Source organism: Amblyomma mixtum, chromosome 8, assembly GCF_055824585.1.
Source record: "Amblyomma mixtum isolate Tamu chromosome 8, ASM5582458v1, whole genome shotgun sequence".
Classification (NCBI taxonomy): domain Eukaryota; kingdom Metazoa; phylum Arthropoda; class Arachnida; order Ixodida; family Ixodidae; genus Amblyomma; species Amblyomma mixtum.
Genome location: NC_143019.1, coordinates 5,804,672 through 5,822,159, shown reverse-complemented (window position 1 = coordinate 5,822,159; position 17,488 = coordinate 5,804,672). Strand labels below are relative to the sequence as shown.

The following is a 17,488-nucleotide window of genomic DNA, read 5'->3' as shown; positions in this document are numbered from 1 at the left end:
ATACATTGCAAAGCATCAAAATTCTCTTTTTGGCATCACTTGGTATCCATAAACGATTCCGGCTGATTTGCGCATTATTTCTACACTTTCTAATCGTTCTTTGTACATTACTCAACCGCCCAGTTATGAACAAGAAACATCCACAAAGAAATCTAGCACTTATAATGTCTCTGCGGACATGGAGGAGAAAAGTTTTCAATAGTGCTAGTGAGGAACGTCCCCCTTTTCTTATATAAAACTGAAAATTTTAGACGTTTATCTCTTTATGTGACCTATTTGTAAGCACAAGTCACGCGGCTCCGTTCAGCGTAAACATCAGAGTAAAGATGTTGGACAAGCAGGCGTGGCATAGGAAAAGTTTCTTAAGTCACCAAAAGGAAAAATTCCGCCCGTGACAAATTCAGGCAGATTACCAAACCCTTCATGTCATCTGAGGTGGGTAAAGCACTGGTACAGTACTGCAGAGTGCATCTAAAGCAAGCAAAAATTGTACACAGGCCTCACGTTGTGTAAGCTGCGCCCGTTTTGTCTGCCCCAGAAATAAACACATCGAGGTCGCTCATCGAATGTCTCGGACAAAGAAGGCATGACCACAAAACAGAAACGACGTAGCCCGTCATGCCCTTCTGTTTTAGACAGTCAACAGACTCTTCATAGACTTCTGTCTATAAAGTCTATAGACTCTCTATAGACAAATACTTGAGAACAGTCTACTGGCAATACAAATGCTATAGACAGTCTATAGACAATCTATAGATTCATGGCCAAACACTTTTAGTAGACTTTCGTCTACAAACTGTCCATAGACCATGAATAGACAAAAAAGAAATATCTATAGGAAGTCAGTAGAGTCTATAAGAAGTATATAAACTGTCTATGGACTATTTTTATAAGGGCATGCAGCTATTCTTTTGAAGAGAAGCCTCAAAGTGAACTTTTTATCTCGCAGTCTTAACCTATCTGTCTGCGGGCTGACATGCACAAGACGGCCACCATTCCTAGTAGACGTGAGGCGTAGCGCTGAACGCAAGCCAGCTCTGTGTAATTTACTTGCATTAGAGACTGACTCAGCAAAGAGCGCTGACGAGCTTATTACTCCCTGTCATTCAACGTTTGGACCACACTTAAACTGCAGCATGGTCGCGGGGCTTCACCGTACACTTTGACTCGAAACGAAACCGCAGCCACAACGCTAGGAACGCAGTTCCGGCGACAAGGGTCATCGGGGGCAGCCGAGCGGAACAGAGAACGATACGCGGAACGCCTCTCCATTTCTAGACCTCTTGTCGAAAGATGAAAGCAAAGAAGAAAACAAATAACAAGCGAAACGAAGCAAAGGACCCTCTCGATGGCCGATGCATCTTCGCCGCAGAAGGCATGGCAGAAGGGACGTTCCAGCTTCAGGAACCAGTGCTCGTCTTTGCCGCTAGGGGCGGGGCGGGTTGGCCCAGAGGAGAAAGCGGAGATTGTTTCGTTCCCAGGCATCGGCGGGGAAAAAAGAACGAAAATCGACCGCGGACCCTGGCCGCTGTATACAAAAGAGATTCTTTGCTCATTTCGAGAAAAGCAAATCGGGCTCTCTTTCTCACTGCACTTGCTTTTTTTTCTGTCTCTACTGTGGATCGCATCAGCCATCGTCTGTATACGTCGTCTGCTACTCCGTCCGAGCAGACGGCCCGCTCCTCTTTACCGCTCAGAAGAGGCCGTGTAGTACACGCATTGTTGGTTGTCGTCTGCGAGAGCAGTGGCTGATCGTTTCGTATACGAATCGTCTGTTGCTGCTGCTGCTATGGCCGAACAGTACAGAACTCATTTCTTCGACGAAATGCGTCGTTGAATGGCTGAGTCCGGATGTGAACGCTATGCAGACCTCTCTTAGAGTGCGGAGGGTACGTGGTTGCGTACGCCGCAAAGTGCCTGGGAAGGAAACACGGCTATTACGTGGGGACCGAGCGTTCCGGAGAGAAGTGTTTTGCGTATTCACTGAGTGTCCTTGCGTAGCGGTGCTTTGTTACCCCTTTTCTTTTTGTTGTTGTTACTTTTGCGTTCGGGATATGGCGGCCACTACGCTCACTCAAGCCACCTTGACGTTATGATTTGGGTACTCAAGGGCCGCACAATGTTTACTTCGGGCTTTCTTGCATGTCTGCATTTTGTGCCGTCTGTGTGCAACCCTACGCTCCTTTTCTTATTTTTAATCGATTGTGTTCAGCACACTGGTTGCCCTATAGCTAAGCACTACGATGTTCTCTGGTATCGAAGGCGTTACATCTAGCTTCGTGATTCCATAAAATTCCGCGTAAACAACTAACTTTGCGCGAGAAAAAATTGGAAGATTTGAGGTGCGTATACTGCAAATTCGTTCAGTTTCGCCTTTGTGTACTACTTGTTTATGGCCCTTTTGCAAAATGTGATACTGGTTACTTCCACTTCGTAGTAATCTGCTGAGCCTATTTGTAATATTTTCTTTCTTACCCTCTATCGCATGTTTCTCGATTGATAAGCTTTTGATCTTGACATATGACGTTGAATCGGCATTTGTTGCAGTTCGCAAAAGTTGTATACTGTGTTCTTTCGTAGCCCTATTCGTAGCACTTGCCACTGGCTACAGCCACACGGCGGTCGTCATTTCCTCTTGCACATGCCCTTGTAATGCTAACGCATCAAAAGGAATGGCCTTACATATGCAGGCAACGTTGACGTAGTACAGTGCACGGCAATTACCTAAGAGCATATGCGTGCATGCCTTAGTCCGTTCAGCTTCCGCTTTCCATTTCGACGCATTGTAGTGACGCGTCGTCGTCCCTTTCGAACGACCGTCATCGTGTGGGGGGATTCGGCGATCCCACAACCGGTAGGGACGTATGTGCCGACCATTTGTGTATCGTTCATTCGTTCATGCAAGAAAGAACGGCTGGCTAGACAGAAGGGGCCGGGGAAAGAGTGGTCTGCATATGAACTGCGGACGGCGGTACCACTGACCTCACTCTCCTCTCGAGCACTTTCCGTTTCTCCCATTGTCAAAGGATCGAGTCGAGGCGGCAGACGCTGCGGTGGGAAAACGAGCTTTCAATCACCCTTATGCGGAGAGGGTCTTCTCTGGCGATTCGCCCGTGTCCTTTCTTTTTCTACTTTTTATCTTTTCCTTTTTCTTTGCGCTCCTTTCATTGATTTCTTCTTTTTTACTTGTTCTTCTTGCTACGACATGAGCGTTTTGTGCTGCAAGAATCGACCTTTCGCAGAATTCTCCTCGTTCAGGAGTAAGGAGCAGCCTTGCCCCTCTGGATTCTCCTATAGAGCTCTAGGATATGGGTATCCACTCGGAGCATGGAGATTATTCCGAGCGGAGGTCACTTGTATAGGCCGCCGTCTTGAACTATGCGAGATCGAAAAATTTGCAGAAGAATGCAGCTGATTTCCTGCGCACAGCCTGTAACACGGCTGTTGAAATTAATCTGACGAGTTCAGCGGGCGCGTCCTTTTGTGAACAATCGATAACCACCAACGCGTTCAACCAGCTTTGCTTCTATTCTATTATAGCAGAGAAACGAATAAATGAAGACCTACTGTTCCACGCTGAGACGCAAAAATTGCTTTACACACTCTATCGACTTTCTAGACTTCTGTCTATAAATCTATAAATTTTCTGTAGACAAATTCCATAGACTCCAATACAAATTCTGTAGACAGTCTCCGGAGAATAATAGATTTATGGCCATACACTTTCAGCAGACTTTTGCCTCTGGGCAGTCTATAGACTATGAACAGAGAAAAATAAATAGCGATTGGAAGGCCATGAAGTTTATAACATGTGTATAGAAGTCTACAGAACGTTTTTATAGGGGGTGCCCGTTGAACGCGGCGACGACTCTAAGCGTGGTCATAGCCACTGTTTTTGCTGATACTAATACCGATGACAGCAAGTCCCCGCAGCCGCGGTCCAGCGGCCAGCGGGGAATTCCCGGCTACCGCACGACGCGAGTCGCTTCTCCGAACCGGCCTACGGCGTGGCTTCAATGGAGCTGTCAGTAAAATTCGCGCTTCCGTGAGCGCGCGCGCGCGAGCGCCGACCGTCAGGCTCTGTGATGGAACAAAGTGGCCGCTCACAATCGCAGTCGCTTCCTGGAGGTGGTTTTGCTCAAGAGCGTTTACGCGCCTGGCATCGAAAGCGAGGAAATTTGACGAATATGAAACTCCGGGGATTTTCGGCATCGGCGCGAGCGTGTGAATCCACGCTTGCCACCGCAGAGAGACACAGCTGGCAGGGAGATATTCCGTTGACGGAAGCCACCGCAATGCCCCACAGTGTAGCTAGCTGCCTTGCGCGGTACAACGACAATTTGCAATGTCCAGAAATTCGGCGAATCTCAAACGCAACGGTTATTGATAGCTCGCACTCGAAGCCATAAGGATGGCCGGATTGCAGCCTCTTGTAAGCGACTATCAAATGGGGCTTTACGCACGTGGAACGTGTATACAAAAATATGACTCGCGACACACGGACGTCACAGATATTTCTCCGCGCGAACATTAGACGGCGTGTTGCATTTCCGTTTGTAACTTCCTTTGCTATTTTGCATTCTTAATGTAGAACTGCTCCAGCGTCACTATGAATATTTATTTCGTGTGCAAGGAAGTCCGCGAACCATAGAAGGAAAAAACTTGAATGTCCGTTTTACTGTGACTCTACTTTTCAGGGTAATAGAGACAAAACTACACTTTCAAAAGGAACCTTTCTAAAACGGTAACAATGCGCAGTTACTAGACTTCGACGAACTTTGGCGATTTTTTTCTCGCCTAAATATTGGTAGGAGATAATAAAAATAATAATTGCTATCGTTATTATGCAGATAGCCTTTGCTAAGCAGTTGGTATGAGTTGAATACTGCTGCATTCCCTCACGGCCGAAGACACAAAAAGTTAGTGTTAAATTCTACGTAGGTATGGTCGACCTTGATATAGTCGGATACAAGTCGAGAAGAAAACGGCTTTTCCCCCCCCAAAAAAACCCTTCCAGCCAATGGCGTCGGCCGAATCTCGTGAACCTGGCATGAGTAGCATGACAATACAGTGAACGGCGTGACAATGCAAAAAGAGGACTATCCTGCTTCACCTGCCACTGCCTGCATTATGATGATAGGAGGTTCATGATAACCGGCCGAAGCCATTGGCTTGAAGGGGGTCCTTTGGAGGAAAAAAACCACCTTTTCCTTGACTAGTATCTTACTATAAGCGATTGCGACAGCGCTGCTGAGCCGTGCAGAGTCATTTATATCTATTCTTTCAGTTATTACTGCTCTAAGATGGCCCACTGAGAAGAGAGAGAGAGGGACACCTTCTGGTCTCCGAAGCGCATCTGTCGGCGGGCGTTCCGGGACACGTTCATGCGGCACAGGAAGAGCCGAGTGTCGGGTGCGTGGTGAAGCACCCCCAGAGGGTTGGGGCTCCGCATCAGCTCCGCCTGGATGGCCTGGTGGTCCTGCTTCTCGATGATGTCGTACACGCTGTCGCCGTGGATCAGCAAGTCCTCCTGCGCAGCACACCAAGAGGCGCGATCCCTTATGAAAATAGTCTATAGACTGACTGTAGACTTCTTATAGAGTGTATTGTCTTTCTATACATACTTCCTTTCGTCTATTCATAGTGTATAGACTCTAGTCTATAGAAAAGGGTCGATTAAAAGTGTATGCCAATAATCTATACATCGTCTATACACTTTCTCTTGGATTTGCATTGCCTACAGACTACTATATAGGATTTGTCTATAGAAGACCTATAAAATTGATAGAGAAAAGCCAACGAACAGTCTATAGACTGTCTGAAGAAGTTTTAGTCAGACAATAGTTGAAAACCATCAAGAATCTGGGGTACATATATGCAGTTTGGCTGTTTGAGATTTGGTAAAGACTATTCATTGAAGCGCGAATCGAAAAGCACCAAAAGAAGCCCGGAGGACTGAAGTTCGCGCTATATTCCTTCAGTACTGGACTTGTTTGACTTTTATCCACAATTTGAAGCCGCCAAGGTGTTGACAAAATTACGCGTTTGTTTTTTTTTAGTTTTTTTTTTTTGTTTCAGACGCTATTAATATTGTTTCGGAATAATTCTTCTCACGCATTTCTACAATGTTGGCACCAATAAAACCTCAAAAGAATAAATTACAGCTCCTCGGCACAGAGGCCGAAGATTTCCACTCCAGAGTTCAACGTTATTGCAGCGTGTCGCGTAAGCGAAATTCAGAAGAAAAAGAAAGACCGCCTCCCGTTTGACCTCAAAATATTACGCAGGAAATAAAGTCAGAGAGAAAAAATAATTTATTTCCTTTCATTTCTGCATCTTGTCTTTTTGCGCTCGGATGACGTCGGCCAAGATAAAAGACCCACGACGACGTCGGTCACGGCAGTAACCCTGTGCATTCAAAACCTACACATCGAAGGCCATAAAATTCGGCGTAGGGTCATTGCACGACGCTCATGACGTCACGGAAAGGTACCTGCTGGGATTGAGCACTTCCAAATTCCTAGCTTAGAGTGGATTGCCTTTCGACTTTGCCAAAATTGGAAAGAGGCTAATGAGTCATCGTGCGAGAAAGCGAAGAGGCTTCGTTGCTGAAAATGAGTGCTTTTCTCAGGGCAATATTTTTAACAGCATAGTTAGTGGCGCTGCCCCCATCGCACCAATCTAAAGATGGCTTTGTTAAATGTATTAAATTAGCCTCAGAACATGCCTGGACCGGAGCCACTAAGGAGGAAGGACACCGAAAAATGGAAAAAAGAAATATGGCAGGAACCAATTGGAAATTTCGTGTAAAATACCGAAAAGAGAGCAAGGTGAAGGAAGTTCATCCAAAAAAGGAAAAACGCGAACTGTAGGAAATTGGCATGACTAGGCAGAAAATAAAATTTGATGTGCTTGGCGTGCATGTCGTTCATAGTAGCGAATGGGGGGGGGGGGGGGGGGGGTACTTTTTTACTGTACATGCGTGCCCATCCTTAGTGTCCTGTCTTTATATCAACCACCGCTAGCCTGCCACCATAGGTGAAGCTAGGTAAGGCGTACCGTCAGTAAACGCCCAGAGCATTGATATCAACTGGCAACTTTCGTTAGGCGGCAGATATAAATCAGTCCTGGATTGGACGCATTTTTTGCAATCAGGGCTTGTTATTCAGAAACGTCCAGCAAGTAGTGCGTAACGGCCAACAAATCCAGCCACGCCTATTACTGTGTTATTTGTTTGTTAAAACCGCAGAGCAGAAGAAGTGAAGCAAGAAGAAAAAGAAATTACCACTTAGCGCAACATCAAGATTAGGACATGCGGCATAACATTTGACTTATGTTTCTTTAATCGTTGGAGCTAAGCCAGTCTTAATTGCGGATACTTATCTCGATTTCGACCAATCAGATGGAGTAAGGTATTCGCCGGCTTCTCCAAACCTTGGGCCAGCTTTATTTTTGTTTCGTTTTCCTTCTGTGACTATTCTACCAAACATTTGCGTAGATAAGCAAGTTTCTTCGGTACGTTCCCAGGCCGCTATTCGCTGACAGCTCATTTCTTTGGCTCCCTTCATATCTTCTCTCCGGGAATACCCGAGTTTGACATTATTAACAGCGGTTATTTGCGCCTAATCAGCTCCGAGCCTCGCTGCGTTCCAAAGGCCACTCGATAAACAACAAAAGACGGAGTGAAACGTAACCCTTACGAACAACTTCGCCCGTGGACTGAATACAGGTGGTAACAACTACATACAAAATGCACACAATGCAAACGGGGCTACGTTATCGCCTCGTTCGCGGCTCCTTCTTCAACCTTAGCAGAGACAGAAACGGCGCGCTGACGCCGCTGCATGGTTGGCCGTATCTCGTTTCCATCTCGTCGGCTAACGATCATGCGGGCCGTGTGGGGAACAAAAAGCTGCGCGTGCGTGTTCGAGCAGCACCGACCTCGGTCCTTTCGCCCGCTTTGAGACGATACTTCGGGGCATGAAGAAATGGAGGCTGCGGGTGCAGGCGAGGAGCGGGCACTGCACAGAGCGCGTAGGCACAGTAACCGCGCCGTTCCCCGCCCATTACGTCCTACGGGCTTGGGGTAGGGTGCCTTGAAGCAGAGTACAGTGGTACTTTAAGCACGCAAAAGGTCCTTGTCTTTGTTCCTTTCGCGCTACCTTTCACCATGAATCAAATACAACTAACCCAACTTTCCGCCTTATTACTAGAAAAAAGGTAGTCGCCGCCGCGGTGGCTCAGTGGTTACGGTGCTCGGTTGCTGACCCGAAGGACGCGGGTTCGATCCCGACCGCGGCGGTCGAATTTCGTTGGAGGCGAAATTCTAGAGGCCCGTGTGCTGTGCGATGTCTGTGCATGTTAAAGATAAGCCCCAGGTGGTCGAAATTTCCGGAGCCCTTCACTACGACGTTCCTCATACCCTGAGTCGCTTTGGGACGTTAAACCCCCCCCCCCCCCCCCCCCCCCCCCAAACCATGAATGAAAGTGTAGCCAGCAGTGACTAATTCTTTTCTCTTTTAGATGGGTGTACAGTGACATTCGGAAGGGAAAACTACCTCTAGCTGTTCCGATGACACTGGATCATGTGCAGAATCCGGTGTGCAGGACCCGGTAGTGAACCCAGTAATGAGTACTGTGATCGATTAGGTAATGAGTTCCGTAACATATCCTGCCCTGATTCCTACTGCGCGGCGCACGCTTGTCAGTTCCAACGGTGGGTACGCCTAGTTGAGGCCATATCATGTAATTAGACTTCACACGGAGGCGCTGTTGCCGTCGTAGTACGTCGTAAAGTAGAACTCCTGCGTTCTCCTGCTGGGTATTAGAAATGCTGTTCAGGTGACCATGAGCCATGAGGGCTTGGTGGGTAACGGACTCTGTGCCCTCTACAATCTGCCATTTGTGGTCGTGTGTTCCGGCTGGATTTAGTAGATAGAGGTGTGCAACCATGACTATTAGAAGGGTGAGAATTTCAACTATTGATGCTACTCCTACATGAGATGACCGCATATTTTTTGTTTTGCCCTCCTGTTATTTGTGATATCCACCTATTCCATATCGAAACGTACATTTTTCCAGTAACGCCGTGCGCACAGGCATATAGACAATGGTTGAGAGCCGCTTTGCAACCTTACACAGGAGACCATACCCTGGAGGTCCTCTACTATTCCGCAGCTGAGTATCTACTGCCATTTGTCAAAAGAAAGCATAACCGCAAATTCGGCCGCGATTTCGTCTTTGTTTTTTCGTTCCCCGGACCGATTTCTCACCGACGTCACCAGCGCGGTCGCCTGAGCATGTAGGGCGCGCTTATCTGCCGCTAACTCAATTACCAGTTCTGTATTCCGCCCGTTCTCACCGATCCCGAGCACCGAAGCCGGCTTTTTGTGCCCGCACATGCACACGCGCTCGCTCTTAGCCTTGGCACGCAGCCCATGCTGCTAATTAACGCGCGCACACTCATTACAGGGCTTCGGCATATTGTTTCTCACCGGGTATACAGAGCGCCGTGGGGAAAGCAAAAAGCGCGCGAAAAAAATTCCCGCGTTTTCCTTCTTTTTCTGTGTCGTTTTTCGTCATGACTTATTGACTTTTCTGAAGGCATAGCCGTCGGCGTGGGAGGAGATGCTTGCTTTGCTGTAGAGACGCTGGGGACACGTGTTGCGACATTGCCCCGAACGAGGTGTGACTAACGTCCCGCTTTCGGCGGGCGGAGAAGCTGATAAGAGAAAGGGAACGGAAAACAATTTCTAAGCGAGCGGCTCCGGTGACGTCAGGACCGTGCTTCTTTTTTTTCTTGCGCGTTCCTCTAATTAATTGCGGCGTTGGGTTTCGTGTAGCTGAGTATAAATGCGTATTCTGGCTCAGTTTCTTTATGTCTCCGGGCTATTCCCGCTTGGCGGCGGCGCAAGGCCGAGCGTATACATGCGGTTTTTAAGGTCCGGAAACGCGGACTCGGGGACAAAGCTCAGCTGAGGCATATAAAGCAGAAATTGTAATTAAGATATATAGGCCGATTAATACATTCACCCGTATCAAGGACTAGTATTAGTGGGAGAGTTCTTGTATATAAGTGGCTCTTGAATGAAAAAGCCAGCGCTGAAATGCGGCTAGCAGTCTGCGCGGCCAACAGCTGTGAAAGCTTGTTTGTTGACTACGTCTGGTAACGCTCTCACTAATGTTTCGGAGGCTGGCTTCACTTGTGAGTGACCTGAATCAAGCATAAAGTCCATGCGCGAATCTTCCATCCTCTTCCTGGCAGCAAAGTTAATTCATAGTAAAGGCAGACCAACCAATGTCAATACATCGTCGTTATATGCAATTTTTTCTCGGAAAGGCCCCTATTTGGACTGCACGTTTCTGGCGGGCTCAATTTATACAATATTGTAGGAAGAAAACAGTGAATTATATTAAATTTTGATGAGGTTCAGAGCAGGCTCGACATCTCTTTTAGCAACTTATGTTCAGTTTGCTGCTCTGATTTTTGTATTTCACATGTGTTTAGTATTACACGTTATCTCTTCTACGAACTTTTGCCCGCCTTGCTCTCCTTTCCAGATAAGAGTATGACTGGAAATAAACAAAAAGAATAAATAAAGAAGCCTAATATCAATGTCATATGTGCCCGCTTCAGGTACAGCGCACATATCACCCTACATAACACAGATTCGATATATCATTTGTGAGAGACCCACCTCGTTTCGACACGACCACAATTGTAAAAGGTCAATAATTGCAATTATCAATATAGATTTCAAAGCATCGGAACATAAACGCTGGGATGCTTCCAAGCATTTCCTACCTCGGGGTAGGCGACATCTCTCTCGGGCATATTTTTATAAGGTGAAACAACATATTAGCAAGCCTTGACATGAAGACAAATCGGTAACTCATACAAATATAGTGCTTACAACCTCTGCGTACATTGCGTCTCAAGAAGAAGAAAAGCTTGCAGCTCACTTCAAGGAATCGCTTTTCTCCTCATTCTCATTGCGCTGTATTAATCTTCATTAGTAAGGGGGGGGGGGGGGGGGGGGTCAAATAGTGGAAGACTATCGCATATCGCAAACAAAACTCCTATACAGGTTTCAGCGAACTGACGGCTGAATACATTGCACCTTCCTACCCGCCAATCTTGTCCTCAAACCAAACTCCTATAAAGATCAAACATCGGCGATCAGCGTTTCCGAAAAAGAGAACTGTGAAGCTTTCTATGCTCCACAGCCTGAGAATATGAAGTGGCAGTCCACGTAACGGGGCTCCCTCCCTCCTGATCAATTTAAACGCTGACGGGCTCACTGAGCATTGATGACGCCGGTATAACAAACATATCAGTCGATTAGACAGTTGCGTGCGAGTCTATACCGCCGGCCATCAGCGGCTACTGAGCAGGGACATCGCGACCATCAGTTCTCTCAGGCACTGTACAGTGCGGTCCGCACGAGCGGCGCTCAGCAGACACCAAGATTCTTTCGGGTGATATCCGCGTTACTATATAGCTCGGGGACATCACGCTTCAAGCGGTGATGGATGCCGTTGCAGCCCTTGTCCATGTTTCTGGTCCTCGTGTGCGCCTGTACATGCCAGACAAGCTGCACCAACACTCGCCGTCCTGCAAGGCGTGATGTCCCCGAGCTACCAATGCGGATATCACGGCAGGCATCGCGGCTCAAGGTGCGATTATCAGCATTGAGTCGTGTGCGGTCTGCTTCTCAATCTCTGTCTCGCGCTTCGGGGAGATCGAGAGCACAAACGGAGAGGGGGTTTTTGGGTGGAGAGAGGAGGCGACTGATACGCTCTCGCATCAAGAAAGGTAGAGAGAGGGCCAGAAAAAAAGAAACGTGCATACAAAAAACAAAGGAGGCAGCCGGAGAGATCAACTGCACGTTGGACAAGAGAGAGTCACTTCTCGTGTAACCGACGACACCGCTTCTTCATCTAGGGTTTCTTTTTCTTTTTTTGCGTCTTGCTGAGATGCGGACTTAATTGGCATCCCTTTCCCCTTTTATTTATCGATTATGTCCTTAAGCGGCGGCGTTCAGTGATGACCGTGGACGAGGCTCGTCCCGTGGATGCAGCGAGCGTGGCAATGGCCGTGTCCGGTTCTCGCGACGCCTCTTCGGACGCGTCATCGACCACGCCCCTCCGATCCGTTCAAACGGAATTGATGCATCTTGTCTCTGGCGTCGTGCAGGCATTTGCGCGAAAGTGGAATATGTTTGTTTAGACAAGCCGTTTTACAAATAGAGCATCGGGAACATAGATTTAAGCTGGAACTTGTGTGGAACCAATCAAGCCTATGCGGAACAATGATTTTAGCTGGCACTTATTAAGACTCGACCAAGCCTGCGCGGGACAAAGATTAAGAGTGCGCACAAAACCCATTTTTGTGATGCGGTTTATGGTTTATGGTTTATGGGGTTTAACGTCCCAAAGCGACTCAGGCTATGAGGGACCCTCATAGCGTTGTGATGCGTTGTAATTTTCTTCGGTTGTGCTGCCGGCCGACCAGAGAACTTAGACTTTGCCCACAATCGGCCAGACTCGTTACAGAAAACGTCAAATTTAGACGAGTTCGTCAAAGAGTTCAACAAAATGCGGTCATCATAGGCTCTCGAACTCTCAACGAGGTAGACGCAGGTTTGCAACCCTTTTCCGTGTCATTTGGATTGGCAAAAATTACTGCGGCTGTTTATTTTCTTCATTTGCTCTCTAACTGATATATTATATTGCTTTTTTTTTTTTCTAGCCATCATGGGCCCAGTACACAAAACGTTCTCAAGGAATGTGTGAAAAGGCTAAAGCAGTACAAATCTACATTCACAGATATTGGCAAGTGCACAAAAATATATTAGTGCCTCAGGACCAAATCAATATCTCATGAATTCATTGCTATGACGCAACAGCCGTCCCGTCGAAAGAAAGTAGGACAAAAATGGTGATCTGGGAGCCCTGGTACTTACACACCGTAAAAAACAGCCGAATGCTCTAACTGCAGTAAAGTTGGACACCGGTCATCAGATTAACACAGCCTAAATTTCAGCGCTGAAACCGCCAATGTAAGGCTGCCTTAAACTCGCGTCCAGTTATGCATATTTCATACAGTAAAGCTTAGAGTTTGTATGCACGTGGTTAGTTAAACATAATCAATGCATCTTTGCTTCCCGTAAATGTGCCGTATTATTTGTGATGCCTGAATCTCGAAAACGGGTTTTTATTGCTGTTGTCCTCGTTACTTCACTGACAAAGTTTTTGCATGCACGCTTCGGGAGTCATGTAGCACACTCGTAATTGGCCAGCACAGTTTTTTTTTTCCTTTGATTAATATCTACCCTATACGATCGAGACCCCTTCCGATGGTTCCATTTTTCATCTCTCGTTAGCCCACGGGCAGCACTGACAAAAGTTTAACTAGTTTAGGCCTTCTCAGCCGACCCTGAAGTGCAGACTGCAGTGCAGTTCACACAGCCGTGATTTATAGCAGCGCTGGGTGTCACTGCGTTTTGCGGGACTCGGTGTCGGAGCTGTTTTCGTGCCCGGGGGTGTTTTTGATGCCTATCGGTCTCCAAGATCTCAATTCCGTTATACGCTTTGCTCCATGCTTGCTGCCATGTCCGCACTTGGCAGCGTAGGGTAGGTTAACGATGCAAGGAAGCGGGCGTTTTAATTAAAGGTCGTTAACAACGTGCCCGCTCCATATCTGACCGGAACCTGGTGTGTGTCTCGGATCCAGGCCTCATAATTTCGCAGTGGCGGTTGAACTCACCATGGAGTGACCCAGGTACTCGGCGGCGTTGTCCGAGATGTAGAGCAGCTTGCCGTTCTGCGTCATCATCATCAGGAAGCCGCTCATTGCCTGCGGGGAAGAGGTATGCAGTTTGAGTGAAACGGAATGCACAGCTGCAAGGTGGCAGTGCAGTAGTTTCGCAGTTGAAGATGCAAGGCAATATGGCCTCATGCTTGAGAAGAAAGGGTCCCATATACGAAGAAGATCGACTCGACCTTGTGATCGTTCTTCCAAATCAATGATTAAAAATAGTTTTCAGCTGCTTCCGTTTGTGTTCTTCTAAAGTTAAGCGGTCGAAATTGCCCGCGTTCAGGACATTATCAGCCTGGTGTAGCAGCGCTGGAAAACAGGCATCTACTTGTTAGGGAGGCAGCTGGGCTAGCCCGAGTTATAACACGTGCAGAGCGATGCAATGGCCGGGAAACCCGAGCTGCGGAACGACTCCCCCACCGCTGCCTTGAGAAGCGTGTCCTTGTTAGGCACCCGCGAAAGTTCGCATAACACCTGGAATGCAATCACCAGCCTTCGTACCGCAAACGCGGATACACAACCGATAGCTTGCGGGCTCATCGAAAAGCGATCGCTCGAAACCAAGATCGTTATCGCCACCAAGGAGAGAGCATAGGAAAACAACAGCAACAAATACACGAAGGTCCGAATAAAAAAAAAATTCAACGCGAGCTTAAGGATGCGCGGCTCGTTTATTACCCGCATTCATCCATCTCGAACACCTCGCCGTTTCATTCCCTCCCCCGTAGTCCCCTCTTTACTCCCTTGCCCACGGTCATCGCCGAGAACCGGCGAGCGAGCTGCTCATGCATGAAGCAGCGCCCTCTATCCTCCGGCGCGGCTATTGCTGACTACTCGGGCGCGCGCGAGCCCGAGGTTATTATTGGTTTCTAAATTTCGCTGCGGTGCATGCATCCTCGAAGCGCGCATGCTTCTCGCCCGATGCGAGCTCGAAATGAGTTCCGGCAGCAACAGACGTACGCACGTTCGCCGAGTGCCGTTGTTCCTGAAGCCGTAACCGGACTTGGAGAGGAATTAGTCACCGAGCAAGAAGAGAAGACGATGGGTTTCTTCCCAGGCTATGTGTACGCAGCACACGCGCGGCCTTTTAGCGGGCGGGTTGCCTAAGGTGCGAGTTATGTGGCGCGCTTTTTAGCGGTAGCGCTATGTTGTTGCTCCTGCGGTTTCGGAGGGCGTGGCTTTGCCTTTTTTCTTTGACTTGTGGATTGCGTTGTGTGGCTTTTATGTGTTTTTATTTTGCCTCATAGGTGGGGACGAAGTGCAGCTGCAGGCACAGCGGTGATGCGTGCATGTTTGTTTCGCGCCGAGGCTAATTTTCTAGGAAATGGCTAAATGAGGAAACTGCGTCGCCTTATCCAGGTTCGACTTGCGGTCTGGCGCTAAGTTCGAGGGCACTCGGTGAAAAGCTACCGGTTTCAGGTGTTGCGAAATTTCTACGGCCTTCTTGTTTGCGCTCAGTGTGGACAAGAAATTGTGAGCTCGATCGTCTTCTGGTGCCCGTCGGGTATTCCCTCTACGGCTGTAATCGGGGTTATCTTCCCTTTCCGAATGGCGAGAGTGTAACGGACACGTGGCGACTGTGTGACGCTTTTCTACAGGGCACGGTCCAATTGTCAAAGGTGTCATGCATCCTGTATAAGTGGTAGAGGTTCCTCTTTAGTTGAGGTCGCCAGCGGCTCTGCGACGTATTGGCCGTGTCACTGTTGACGGCTTGATTAAGCGCACGTGCGGTTTGGACTATACCACGCATTCGCAGTAGGATGTGTTTATGACATAAGACAATTGAAACGTTTCCGCCACAGCACAGCGGAAATATGACAGCGCCGAGGAAATAAATTTGAAAATGTCTGCACCTCGTCCTCAGAGTCAGAGTAAAATGACGGCAAAATGTATGCGCAGTGCCATACTATTGCGTCGAACAATCAAACATGGACAAACCGACAAGCCTGCAGTATGCAGTCTAGTTGAAACACTTTAGCAAAGCAGAGCTCAATTAATTAACGCAAATGTAATTCATTTTTTCGCAGAAAACAAAGAAAAATGGCAGCATGAATTCGTATACTTTGCTCAGCACATAATGCAGACGTTCTCCACTAGCAACAGTATACACTCACTGGCTAATCGGTGGATCAGTTAGCTGATTTACTTATTAATTGTCCCGCCGGTAATTTTTTTCTTTTTTATCGGCATTGATTTCATCTCTGAAATAAAAAAAAAATGATGCCGTGAAGCACCGAACACAACATCATGGTCTGTGCATGTGGATGCTCTGTCCTGGCGACACTCAACACTGACTGATTAACCGATCAATCATATATTTGATTGACTGAATGCTCCTTCATGAATTTCTCTCAGGCTGTCCCTGAGTGCAGCCCTAATTGGCTCTCGCTTTCCCAACCAAGACAATTATGGAGTAAGTCACAAAAAAAAAATGACGAATTCCTTCGAATTAGCTCGCAGCTTTCTCTTTCCCAAAGGCCGCGTTCCGCGTCCTCTGCTAGAGAGCGGCAGTGCCAGAGGTGGACAGTCGCGTGCGAAAAGCGCAGCACAGCGGCGCCTGCAGAGTGTTGTCGCGTGCCGCCCGATCGTCCGTCATGAAAGTCGCCGACGGCCGATCAGCGCGAACCGGACCTCGATGATGCGATAAGGCCGAAGGATCCGCCTTGCCCCCAGGAATGCGCTCGCGTGAACATGGCCGTGCAGACAGTGTTGTGGCCACTTGGGCACGAGTGCGAGTCGAACGTCTAAAGAGAAAGTCGCAGTCAGGACTCTAGCGCGTCGTGGCTTTTCCATGCAGGACAGGCGTACTGATGCCCACAAAAGTTTTGTGAATGGCGAAATCGCAAAAGGTTTGAATTTTCTCGCTTCGTAGAGTAACAGCCAGGCATTAAGAAGTGTGTCGTCTATTCGCGGAGGAAAGAACGGAGTACATCCATCAGTTCGTGGATGCATGCTGAAACTGCTCAGAAACTATGCTTTGTTCTAATTTTCTTGTTCCGAAAACTTTTGTGGGCACCTGTACAAGTCCAAACAGTATGAAGCAAAACGTATTGTCACCATGCTGCAAACGATTCCCGCTGAAGAATGAAGGAGAAGCACCCCTTCATTTTAATACCTTTCGTCCAGAGTGGCGCATGATTCCTTCCTTGTCCTTTAAAGTTCTATGCAAGTGCAAACGCTAAATTGCTCTTTAGGAGCAATGCAGATCATACTGCTCTTACGGCCTCCGTAGAAGATACACAGAACACCGAGTTTGTGCCTCGGAAATATCGCGTGCATCTCTCTGCGTGGCCAGAGTTACAACTGTCTCCATGGTAAAAGGAACTTGTTTGTTCACCCATCCGAAGCTATGGCCTTCCACGGGTGCTACAATACACCCACTGCACGGCTTAGAAGGATACAGATCGGAATCTATAGTTTTCACTAAGGTTGTATCTGAATGCATACTAAGGCATTTCTCAGACTTGCAATAAGTGCACAGTACGGTAAGCCCGCTGCACATTCGAGGGAAGTTGCCGCAGTATAGGAACGACGGCCTGAGTCTAACAAGACGGGGCTTCGGAGTTCCGAAGGTGCGACGTAACTCCTCATTGTCTGCGGTAACTTTTTTTTTTTTTTTTTTACCTTTAGAGGCAGGGCCATAGCCCGCCGAAGCGGTAACATGAACCG

The 17,488-nt window shown here is 47.8% G+C and overlaps 1 protein-coding gene across 1 annotated transcript in view; it reads right to left on the bottom strand.

Moving 5' to 3' along the window:
• Window positions 1-17,488, bottom strand: part of dysf (neuronal PAS domain protein dysfusion) — a 170,077-nt gene that overhangs the window by 27,529 nt on the left and 125,060 nt on the right. Inside the window, exons 4-5 of the mRNA XM_089556381.1 lie at window positions 13,769-13,858; window positions 5,336-5,530 (exon numbers count right to left, since the gene is read on the bottom strand). Coding sequence (XP_089412507.1) covers window positions 5,336-5,530; window positions 13,769-13,858 — 285 coding nt within the window. The remainder of the gene's footprint in view (window positions 1-5,335; window positions 5,531-13,768; window positions 13,859-17,488) is intronic.